We start from the raw sequence: 12,060 nt of genomic DNA on the forward strand, positions 1-12,060 counted from the left end.
CTCAGGGGTCTCTTTAAAAGGTTTTTTTGTTAAGGTCCCTTAAGATCCTTGTTGCATTGTAATGTAACATGTTCTAGCCTTGAACTAGTATGGGTAGAGAAAGCTTCTTCATGTGACAGTTCACATCTAGGCTTTGCGATTTCACTTACTGTAGGATGCCATTTTGCCGGTTCTGTTTTTCCAGATAATAGATTTTAGGCACACAGGGCCATCAGCATGTGGTCCTTGAGTACAAAACAAAATTGACTATTTAGCAATAAACTGGGCCAATTCCAATATGTACTGTAATTGTTTCAAAGCCAACATGACACTGCAGTCACTAAATTTGTCAAGGTATTCTGGAAGGGAAAGGCTCATCAATAGACGGATGAAAATAATAATGCAGTCATTGTACTCAGTGCTGCTGTAATATGTGTCCAGAATAATGTCCAAAACTCCTTACACTATCATTTTTATTTTTTACTGTTCTTTTTTATTCTGTTTTATATACTGTATATTGAAAGGCTTGACCTACACTACTGTAGGTCATTTGCCTAGTCCTCACCTGAAAGTACTGTACTTTTATTTGAGGTCACATTGATTCCTTAAAACCTAGATAAATAGCTTAAATTGTCAGTCTCAAACCTCAAAATGCACTTCAGCATTTAAAAGCCCACCTGACAACATTTTGCCATTGAAGCATTATACTGGCTGCTTAACTTTTTCATTGTGAGAAAGAGCAAAAAGAAACAAACAAATGAAGGGACCACTGTCAAACATGTGCTGGGCTTTGGCTTACAGTAAATTGAGTTTGTTAGCACTCATGGATATTTAGAAATAGTGTGTGAGGTGGTCTTCTGAACCAAGACGCGTCTTGATAAAATAACTAAAACTGGCAAACTGCTTAGCCTTAAATATTTGATGCCTGTGATTTATAACAGATTGACGCCCTTTTTTGTCTTTTGATATAAATGGTTCATAATGGTTGAATGGTTGTTCTCAAAGGTGCTCTCTCGTAGTGTCATTTGCAAAAGACATTGGTCTGATGAGGTGGTCGAGCCTTTCAAAGTGCTTTCAAGCTATGGAGTCGTATAGACTTTCAGGTCTTGAGGACAGAAAAGAGATTTCTACACTCCTTCTGCAACAGTGCTGGCCAGGGCAGTGTCCATCACTTTCTCTGTTCTCTCCACACCATCCATGCAGCCAGCTCCCATTCCAGCTCTTTCTAACACTGGACAATCGCTGCAGAACTGCTGATCCCCCGAGAACACCTCCTCAGAAATCAAGGCCGGCTGCGGTCGCCAATGTGACTTTAACTAAAAGACGAGATAGGAAAAACAGAATTAGTTCAACATGTTATTTGTGGAGATAGCAGTCCTTGGCTCCTTGTACTCACCAGTCACCTTCAGAAGGCTGATTCTCATTGGCTCCCAAGTTATCCTATTGTCCCCAAGGCCTGGCTGCTGACCTGTGATAGCACAGCATTGTTTTATAATATTATTATACCCTACAGTCTCTGCATGAAGTGAAATTAAATTTGTTGTTCTGAATATGTCTAAATATGTTCTGAATATGGAAGAGGTGTTAGTGGGGCCAGCAGGGGGAGCTCACCCTGCAGTCTGTGGGGGTCCTTATGGCCCAGTATACTGACCGTCCTTCGGCTGAGACGTAAAACCGAGGTTCAGCCTCTCTGTGGTCATTAGAAATCCCAGGGTGTTTCTGGAAAAGAGTAGGGGTGTAACTCCAGCTTCCTGCCCAAATTTCCCATCGGCCCTTACCAATCATGGCCTCCTGATAATCTCCATCTATGAATTGGCTTCATCACTCTGTTCTCCTCCCCACCTGATGTTCAGTAAGCATACTGGTGCACTATGGCTGCTGTTGCATCATCCAGGTGGGGCTACACATTAGTGGTGGATGGAGGGGAGTCCCTATTACCTGTAAATAACTACGAGTGGAGTGTCCAGAAAAGCGCTAAATAAGTGTAAGGAATTATTATTATTATTCCCTGCTTTAATAAGTGATAGTAAGAACTTAGTGAACATAAAAATCATCACTAAGCACTGACACCTGGACTATGACTGAGGACATCTGTCCATCTGCAATTGTGCCGGAGGATGTGGACTGGCCTTCCATCAGAAACTGCAGCAGCCCTTCGAAAAGAGCAGGCTCTTGTGAGGAGTGGATAAGAAAACAGCAGTGACTTTAGGTTCTGGTAGGAGGCTGAGCTTAGTGTTGCCAGGGCAACCGTTCACTTCATGCACCAAGGATTCTTGGCACAGGGCTGCAATCAGCCGTCTAAAGCCCAGTGTTTGTGCATGTGTGACAGTGGGTTATTGGTATTCCATATTGTCTGTACAGGCAGATCAGGCATTCAAACGAGCTGTGCTGTGTAAAAGTCCTTCAGGAATCTGCTGTTTTTTAAGTGAGTCAATCATTATCATGCTCTTTTATTATTTTTTCAAAAGCCAAAGCCTGTTCTATTTCTGAAAGGGTTGCTATTAGGCACTGGGTGAGTTATTTTGATTTCATGTTAACTGCTGCTTTATAAAGACAGGAAATTCAAGAGAGGGGGTACTGGGGGTACAGTGTGTTTGATTTTATTTCTCAACATATCCTCCACCTTCTCACAGAGAAGGCTTTGTTCCCGTTTTGTTTTGTCATGGAAGATCCACAGTGAGTCTCATTTGAAGTCTAGCAAGATGTTGTTTCTGTATGGGGGTTCATATTTGAACAGGCTCTTTTACTCTTCAAGAGAGTATTCTGTTTGTGTGTGTGAGTTGTTGTGGCTAACCTTTGAAGCACATACAGTATCTGTAGCTGATAAAGATCTTACAACATGCTGTATTAGAAATATGTTCTGCCCTGTCTATTTTTCTGTTTTTTTTTTTTGTGGCTTTGTATATTTTGCTGGGAATCAGGAATCCTGCCTAATTGCACACAGACTGTCATTTTCCTTGTCTTTGCACAGACCATCCAGTATGATGATATGGTACTGTGGGGTTTGCATCTTTATGAGCAAGCTATGGAATTGAACTGCATCTCTTGGTTCTTGAATAGATTCACTCTTTTCTATAGTCAGTACACTTTAAGTTTGCATCACTTTCTAAGGGGATACTGTTTGAAATGTTAAGATATGAGTCTCAGAATATTTTGTCGAAAGAAGAAAGTAATCTCTTGAGATGTGTATTATTGATCACATATTTACTACATATGTGGCAAATATATATAATCTGGTTCTGAATTGAGCATCCTTTCATTGTAATTAAATTTTAAATAGATGAAGAAAAAACTGTAGTTCAGTTTTGTGCTGATAGATGTTAAATGGTTTATTATCAATTTAATTTTTAATGGATTCATACTGTTACCTTTGAAATAGATTTGGAACATATTATAGTTCAGGTTTTTATTGATGGGCTTAAAATATTTTATCAATCTGATATTCGTGTCATTGTGCTTTAGGAAGCCTTTTTAAAATGGTGCATGTTCAGTAAATCCGCATGACCAAACTCTTATACGTTTGTGTGGGTATTTCGTCTAATGCGCAAAGAGTAAGTGTTGATCTCTTGCTTTGAGGCTTGTGAATAAAGGGAGCGAGTGTTTCCGATGAGTAAGTGTGTCTGTGGGGGCGTGAGAGTGGGAGGCCAGATCTGTGGGTGTACTTGTTTGTGAGCCTTGTGTAGTGGGTATACAGTACGCAGTAGGAGGTAATTGGATCCACCAGTGTGGTAACAGGAAGGTCTTGCTGGAGGAAAAAATAATCAGTGCACATTTTACCCATCCCATTTATGTTTTGAAGTTTCTTTCTGCATAACAGCAAGAATATGTTTTTTTTTTCAATGAACAACCGTCTTTGTTGTTTTGCATTGACAAAAGACCTACACTTCTGATGAATGAACATCTCTTTCTGCTTGTCAGTGAATAACATAATATTGTATTAATCACCAATGCAAAAAAAATGTTTTTGCAGACAACAGTCCATAATCTTCTGCGATTTTCCTTTTTGCAATGATTACATTAGATACATAGAATAGCATGGAAACAGCATAAGAATAGGATGTATCCACATATATTTTCTAAATTAGTTTTTAGGTGGTCATAAGATTATGGTCATAAGGGTATGAAAAACAGATTGGAGTAGGTGAGACATATTTCAGTGGTCCTCTTATCCTGTGTGTTTCAGGTGGTGCTATATAGACCAACCTGATATTACTTGTTAACAGAGCTGAGGTATGAAGGGACTGCTGTCTATAATTGGTTGGTCTTTGAACTTTTCATTGCTGAGTTATTGTTGTCATGGTGACAGCTTTGGATGTGAAGTTGCAAATGTTCCTTGAATCAACTTAGGTTTTGGATTTTTATCATTTTTGATAGTTTTGTATTCTGAGTCAGAGGAATAGATCAAGTCAAGGTATATGGCCATCATGATAGGTTGGTTAACAGAGGAGGTTTAATTGGAAAAACATTGTTTTTTGCTTGTTCTTTTTTCACAATTATATACAGTGTGTACAGTTTGTATGATGTTGAGAATAATGCCTTTGAGTTGAGTTTCACCATTTTTCTCACCTTGACAGTGAGTTTCAGTAGCTACGGTGTCTTGATAACACACAATTTCTATGTAAGACTTTCTTGCTTCTGTGTTTTCATTTCTTTGCAGTTTCCCAGTGACATATGGCCAGTGAAACTAGGTCCCAGTTGAGACCTAATGTAGGAGGAAGATGTTAGGTGACTTTTGAACAGTTTGGTAAAAATGTGTTGTTTGAGCTGGTTTGTATACCTGCATGGTTGGTGCATTGTGAAAAACAATTCAAGACTTAGTCATCAATGCTGAGTAAATTGCTTTAATTTCTAGTCCATTATAAAACCCACCATCCTACTCTGCCCACTCCTGCTCCATACATAAACAAATTGCAGTGGGTAGTTAAAGAAAGTGTAAACCCCTGGAAGCTTCAGTGCTGTGCACTAAGGCCAGTGTGGGCTGACTTAATTGCAACACAAGGTTCACCAGGGGCCATTCACAGAGCACACATCCCAAGACACACTGTGCAGTCTTAGTCAGTGAAACATATTCAGATCAACTGAATTTATTCCTACGTCTACTTGTACCATGCCATTATTAAAATTCTGACTTAGTTCTAATGCAAATCGTGTGATCGTGCATTATAAAGTTAAAAGTAAAAGTTACAGAAAGGATCAAGATGTGTCTAGCAGTTTCTAGACTTTATACCATTCTGCATCAGGACTTACAGTACAGCTTCTGGCTTCATTACAAGTGTCCTTCAGTTACTTATGCATGGGAAATTGAGGCAAAAGCCTTAATCTAGTCGTTGAAAATATCTTTTTGTAATCTTTGAGTGCAGGGCTGCTGTTTCCAAAGCTGATTTGGCCAGGCATAAGAACATAAGCAAAATTACAAATGAGAGGTCCATCTTGTTCGTTTCATTTCTATTACCGTAGATAACGGAGTTAATCTAGTTATACTGTACATAGTAGGAAAATCAGTTTTCCTTTTAACTGTCCTTTTAACGTAAAATGATGTTTAAAGTGCTGATGGCTGGTGCTGGGTTGAAGTTGTGATTTATCTACAGATACTGTGACATCCAGGATTGTTGGGAATATCCTATACAAAGGGAGCAGAATCTTATGAACTGTGCTTTTGTGTGGGGGTTTAAAGGATGCGAGGATCTATTTGGAATGAGGTTCCTGGAGGTGGGATAATTTGATTGAGGTTTATCCCACAATTAAACTGCAGGACCGTTTGAGCATGAACCCTTTCCTTTTCGGTAGATATTTCGGTAGAAATGCTGCTAAAGTGCCAAATGTCTGTCAAGGTTTAGCTCAGGTTAATGAAAATGAGAAATGTGGCTTCTATGTACCTAAATTACCTAAATATAAACCTATAAACCTAAATCTTTCTGTTAATATTATTTCTTTTAAATGAGAACTGTTCACCCAAGCCATTCACTCAAGATACTAGCAGTTTAAAATACAGAACCAGCCCAGATTCCTTTCCAGCCTGAGCCTAATTCCTATAAGACATTACCGAGTAAGAATGACATATATCAAAGGCACTTATTCCTTTATACTTTCTATTCTGGGACAGCAGTAAAAGCTTCCACTCCCCAGCTGATTGCCAAAGCCAGTATTAATCATGATGAAGTGGGCTGACACTGTCAAATGTCACTGACAATGTTCTTCAAGGTGGAAGATGGAAATGTCAGCTCTGTATGTGCCAGACAGCATCGGTCTCTCCACTGTCTGGTAATCTCCAGGCTCCGCCTTAACAGCCAACCTTTCTTGGGTGAAACGACACAAATAAAAGTTTCAGAGTGGAACTGAAAGAGCTGAAATTCAAAGGGGAGTCTTGATGTCAATTATACAGGCTGTTTGTCTGGGGTGGTAATACCCAATCAGCCTGAACATGTATTCTTCTATTATTCTATTTGAAAATATATACAAATATCCTTCTATTTTTGTACGTCATTCTAATTTAACTAGCTCTCTGCCCCCTTACTGTTGTGCAGTACAAGGGAAATTTACCCTTAAAATCATCGTGCTGAGTTTTGGATAGGGAGAAAACCTGTTGTTTTTTCAGCTCTTTTAATTTGCATGTAAACAAACATCTTAAAGGAACAAGGAAACAGCCCCAATTTTCAGCAATGCAAGTTAAGGTAGGTGTAATGCTAGCTTAAACTGGGAGTTTTTTACCTGTCTGCCACAAGGTAATGAAGAGGAGTGCCGAAGCTCTCCATCTGTGGTAGGTTGTGATTTTTTTACACATGAGGTGTCATGGAGCAGTATGGATTCACAAACATCACACCCCCACACAAAAAATGTGATAGTCATACACTGAGTGATGATGTGGTTTGTGTCGCCCAGAACAAGTGTCGGCTCGGATCGTGCAGGAGGTGACAGCGGAGGCTGTAGCGGTGCTGAAGGGGGAGCAGGATCCCCACAAGGACACGGCCAAGAGGCTGCCCTCAGGTAGGACCCAGGGACCAGGGGAGGGGGTGGAGGAGGAGGAGCTCGGGGTTGCCAAGGGTTGCCTAGGAACACAGTCCAAGTCAAACAGGCCAAAAGCACAGGGAACAGGCCTCTTGTTTTCTTTTGCTTTCTTGGACAGGGGGCAATTTACATTCATTAATGGGGTTCATCCCTGTAACAGGACCTGTGCAGGTAAGGCATATTGTTCTGTGAATAGACTTTTAGTGTGTTTGTGTGTTTGTGCGGCAGCATAAATCCCCAGATCTTATAAAAGCTGATGAAATTCCACAATGTTTTAACAAAACATTTCTATGGAATGCACCAAAGTAATACATAAGGAATATACCAAAATTGCACATGTCTCTCTAAAGAAGTCAGAGATTTGGCCTTTTTTATTGCTTCTTCATGTTTGCAGATAGCCATAAGGTGTTCTCTTCTCTAAACATTTATCACTAAGTTAAATGTACACCAGCAGGTGTTTTTTTTGTTATTTTAGTTTTAGCTTTGTTACAGTGTTTGCATCGTTCTGAAAAACATTAAATTATTCCATTCCATTTATACTGAATAATTAATTCAACATTTTTATAAGCTGCAACAGAGAGAATATTAACTTAGCATCAATAATCTTCTCATCACTAATTCCCAGTTAAGATTAAAACTGTTGAATAACAAAACCCAAGATTGTTCATATACAGTATGTGAATGATTGCATGTTTATTGCTTGTTTGCTATGCATTATTAAAGTTTTACAATCTCTACACTGAAGTGTAACCAGTGCATTCTAAAACATGGCCTACTGTTACCAGGGCATTTCGTACTGTAATTCAGTTTGAAGCCTTCATCGGATGTAGTAGGCTCTCTGTGTGAAGGTCACCAACCTCTCCTGGGGCCTAAACGCAAAGAGAAGCATCTCTCTTTCTCTGTTATCCTCTAAAAATCAAAACCTCGCTGTGAAAGAATTTCAGGGAAAGATGTCGAAAGCCATTTCCTGATCTGCTGTCGGTCCCCTCCTTCGCTCTGTGAGTGTCAGGCACAGTGGCCGCAGCGGTCAGGCAGTCCTGCACCCTGTGGCTGTGACAGCAGAGCTGAAGGCATGGGCTCTCACTTCACGCAAGCAGCCTTAACAAGAGCTGACGTGCACCGCAGTGGCAGCTCTCCAGACCTCTGCAGTCATTCTCAGTCTTGTGAATAGACTGAAAGTAAACGGGATAAAAACAGTCCAAGCTTCCTCTTAGTTTGCATTTTTGTTAAGGTTCCACTTGTAATGCAGGTCCAATGTGGGCTTGAGCAGAAAGCAGCAGAGAGATGCAGACTGTGGAGTGTTTGCACAGAGTGTTCTCAGAGATGCAGACGTTACCCATCTGCAGTCTTTCAGATACTGCGGGCGGAGGAAGTTCACAACGGAGGGTTACCAACACTAGCAATTGAAAGATCATGGCTTGGAAATGAAAATTTACTTTTATGTTTGGTGTAGGTGTTTGAGCACATGTTTGTCGCAGTATGTGTAGGTTCACCCTTCTATACTGTGAACCAAAATATATCAATACCAAGACACTTAATAAGTCAGCTCCATCTTATCAGTGCAGATCTCGGCAAGTGTTCAGCATTTCATTTTTTTATGTTGGCAAGAAAAAAGGTGTTAATCTAAGGAAATTATTTTACTAAATCTACTAAATAGGAAGGGTAATCAGATTATATCTTGAATTTATTAAATGGGTAATGTGCTGCTGTGAGGCATTACTAACAATAAGAAGGGACTAACCCTGGACCTGTACATAAATTTAAAGGACATGTTTTGTTTTCAAATTGAATAATGCTCTTCTTGACCATGAGTTATTTCCATTTCTAGCTACAATTTAATACTTTGCTGGAAGTGTTTTGCTCCAATTTATGTGCTTTTGGAAAGCTGCCATATTTATTCCAAACTGATTCTTGAGAAAATAATAATGGAAATGCACATTGGGATGCATAGGCTATTAACTGCTTAGAAATTCCCTTCAGTGTTCTGGGATTTCCCACTTGCTTGCACTGAAGTCAATGGCCGATGCTCTGTTTCCATCAGTGCTCACTCTGTGAAGCATGTGGGAGACACTGGGAAGCTTGGTGTCACAAATCGCACGCCAGCACGCAGGCATCACATGGGTACTCCGCACCGCACATACTCGTGCACTGATTGATACCACGCTTCTTCCTATTAAAACCTCTCTCCTCAATCCGTCCTCGCTCACCAGCTAGAGCTACTCAACCCTTCGATCCTGATTTCTAGTTCTCAATCTCTCACACTATTGTAATCCCTCCCCCTTAAGGGTGTTCCGGCTCTTTCACATTTTAGGTGATTTTGTGTACCTGCCTCCTATCCAGCCCCTCATTAAAAGCCAGACACTCACTCTGTTCCGGGCTCTGCACAGGAAGACGGATGTCCGGAGGCCTGCCTACCACCTAGTCGCCCCATGCCCGCGGCTTGAGAGCATAGGCCTCCTATCGGCGCCCTGACCCAGCTGAGTCCGGGGCACAGAGCGCCTGGCCTCGTCACCCCCATTTTTATTTCCTCTCCCTGCACCGGATCCCGTTCCGTCTTTTAACTTTGTCTAGGTGTCGTCTCATCTGGATTTCACGTTTTTTTGACTATTGGGCTTCGCCCCGGTTTTCCCCCTGGACTCCCTTGGACTTGATCACCTGGACCACGCCCCCCCAAGCACCAGTGCACTGTCGTCACGCCCCCCTGTTCGTCCACCTGCCCAGTTCCTCGCTGTCTCCTCCCCGTGTTTGTTGCACTCCCTTCCGGATTCTATCATCTGCATAGAGTCCTGAAAAACGCTTCGTAACACTCTCGACCCTTTGATAACGACCTTTGCTTTACGTCCAAGACTCCTCAAACGATTTGGATACCTTCGCTTTGTTTTGGTTTTTAGTTCAACCACCTCTCTGGCCATGCACAGGGTCCGGCTATTAACCTAAGTTTGGGCATTACTGACACTTGGAGAGTATCGAATAGCCAGTCACGCTGAACGGTGGGCACTGCATACAGAGGTTGTTATTTTCTATATAGTCTGTTATTCATGGATCACTGCAGATAAAGGTGAATTCATAAACAATTAACAATTCCAAACTGACTGAAATTGCTAAGGAGATTACATCTTAAAAATAATTGGTCATTCCAGTATGAAAATAAAAGGTGAACTTGCTGATTGCTTTGCCAGGATTAAAAATACCAAACAAACAAGGCTGGAAGTACCCTATAATTTACAGGAATCAATTCAGCACTGTTCTCAATACAGAACAAGACGTTCTTTCGTGACAAACTGTCAGGAGCACTCAGGGGTCCAGAGCACCATTGTAATTCAGGTGGTTTTGAATTGAGAATGAAAGTGTAAAATTTCTTCAAATTCTGTAACATAGTTATGTATGTTTTGAGCTGGAAGCATTTTTTTCTGCAAACAGTTTTGATAATTATTTTAAGGGACATCTCTTTCTGCTGTTCCTTGTGGTTGAGAAAAATCTCTTGCTCAGATCAAGTAGGGAATTGTAGATGCGTTAGTTAATGACCGAAGAAATTTATTCACAAACTGCAGACTGTGTGGCACATGTCACAGCTGGTTGATAAAAGGGTTTTCTGCAATTTTTTGCCTCTAGGGTAAGACAGTTTTTCTGCATGTAGGATGAACCTTCTTGATGTCCATTTCACAGTTTTTAATATTTGTTTTGAGAGTTTTCAGATTGTCCTTGAAGCATTTCCTCATGCCTTGTGAGTCCTTTCTTTGGTAGGGTTGGGAGTACCATAGTGGTTTTATTATACATACTGTACATTAGGCAGACATCCACACACAGTGCTTATCCAATGCAGCTAATGTTGTACTGTATATATAATTTGTATCGGTGGTACTGTAGGTACTGGCGTCAGTGGGCACACTGGTATATGAAGCAATGATTCTTCCGTTTTATACCATGGGTCTTCTGGAGGTAATGCTGTTGAGTGCATTCAGTGCTTTGTGCCACCCAGGCTTCGCAGCCTGGGTTTGAGGTTTCACAGAAGTGTTGAACTTACTTCTGCCTTATATTCTACCTTGGCAGAAAATTATTTGTTTTAGTTATTAGCTAAAGCTCAGTGTTGGCCTAACATGCAGTAGATGTAATTTGTTTTAAATTTCCTTCTGCCTTCTGTCTTTTTCTTCTTGCAGTTGAAGACTCTGCCAATTTGCCACCCTCCCCTCCCCCCTCTCCGGCCTCAGAGCAGATCGGACCCCTGGAGGAAGGTAGGAGCTCAGGGACTGCTGCTCACTTCATCCTTCCTGGAAAAGGCCAGAAAGAAGCAGAAAGTAAAAACAAGTGTCGAAAAGAAAGGCAGGCTGGTTATTGCTATGTGGCTGCTACAAATTAGGTTAGGGTTGCTAATTTCTTGGTGGAGAGGGGGTCTGACAAGCCTACTCTAGTGCACAGCCCAGCTAAGGGCTGTCATTGGATGGGTGTTGCCCCCACTGTCTGTTTTTCTCTCAGGTGTTGTAACCATTCTCTCACATAAGGTGATAAGGAATTCTTGAATGGAAAGGCTTGGAGATGAGCCAGGCACAGGTGGTTCCTGGGTTCCACACGTGGATAAGTGTGGAAAAGTCTAGGGGCATCAACCATAACTTAGGGCCTGGAGTTACTGAGTTTGCATAGGACGGGATTCATGTTCCTTCTTCTCCTCTTCGCGGGAAGGGGTCTTCCTAATAGTTAATGAGCTAAACTGCTCTCATCTCCATCTACCTGGTAACTGGTGCCATGGTCCTCCACCTGCCCAGGGTGTCCCCCAGTTACAGCTCTCGGAATGTTGGCTGGATATGGCGTCTGCATGATGTCATGAAATGAGCCCTCAACCCCACCCCTCTCCCCTGCTGCCCCTCCCCCTTAGCCTGTCAACCACAATAACCCCTGTATGTCCCTACCAAGATGTTTTTTTTATCTTGTCTTTATTTTGCATGTTTTTGTTATTGTGGATATTGTTGTTGTTGATGTTGTCCTTTGCTTGTTTGTGTCCATTGTTTTTCCTCATGATGTGTTGATTGTGTCTCTCAGTGTCTGATTTCAGTGATCACATGTGCTCCAGAACAAGCCAGT

The 12,060-nt window shown here is 41.3% G+C and overlaps 1 protein-coding gene across 23 annotated transcripts in view; it reads left to right on the plus strand.

Moving 5' to 3' along the window:
* Positions 1 to 12,060, plus strand: part of map2 (microtubule-associated protein 2) — a 136,286-nt gene that overhangs the window by 84,329 nt on the left and 39,897 nt on the right. For all 23 annotated transcript variants that reach the window (XM_069196646.1, XM_069196648.1, XM_069196650.1 and 20 more), the window contains 2 exons: positions 6,859 to 6,963; positions 11,142 to 11,216. In XM_069196646.1, the coding sequence (XP_069052747.1) occupies positions 6,859 to 6,963; positions 11,142 to 11,216 (180 nt within the window). The remainder of the gene's footprint in view (positions 1 to 6,858; positions 6,964 to 11,141; positions 11,217 to 12,060) is intronic.

The sequence above is a fragment of the Lepisosteus oculatus genome, chromosome 12, assembly GCF_040954835.1.
Source record: "Lepisosteus oculatus isolate fLepOcu1 chromosome 12, fLepOcu1.hap2, whole genome shotgun sequence".
Taxonomy (NCBI): domain Eukaryota; kingdom Metazoa; phylum Chordata; class Actinopteri; order Semionotiformes; family Lepisosteidae; genus Lepisosteus; species Lepisosteus oculatus.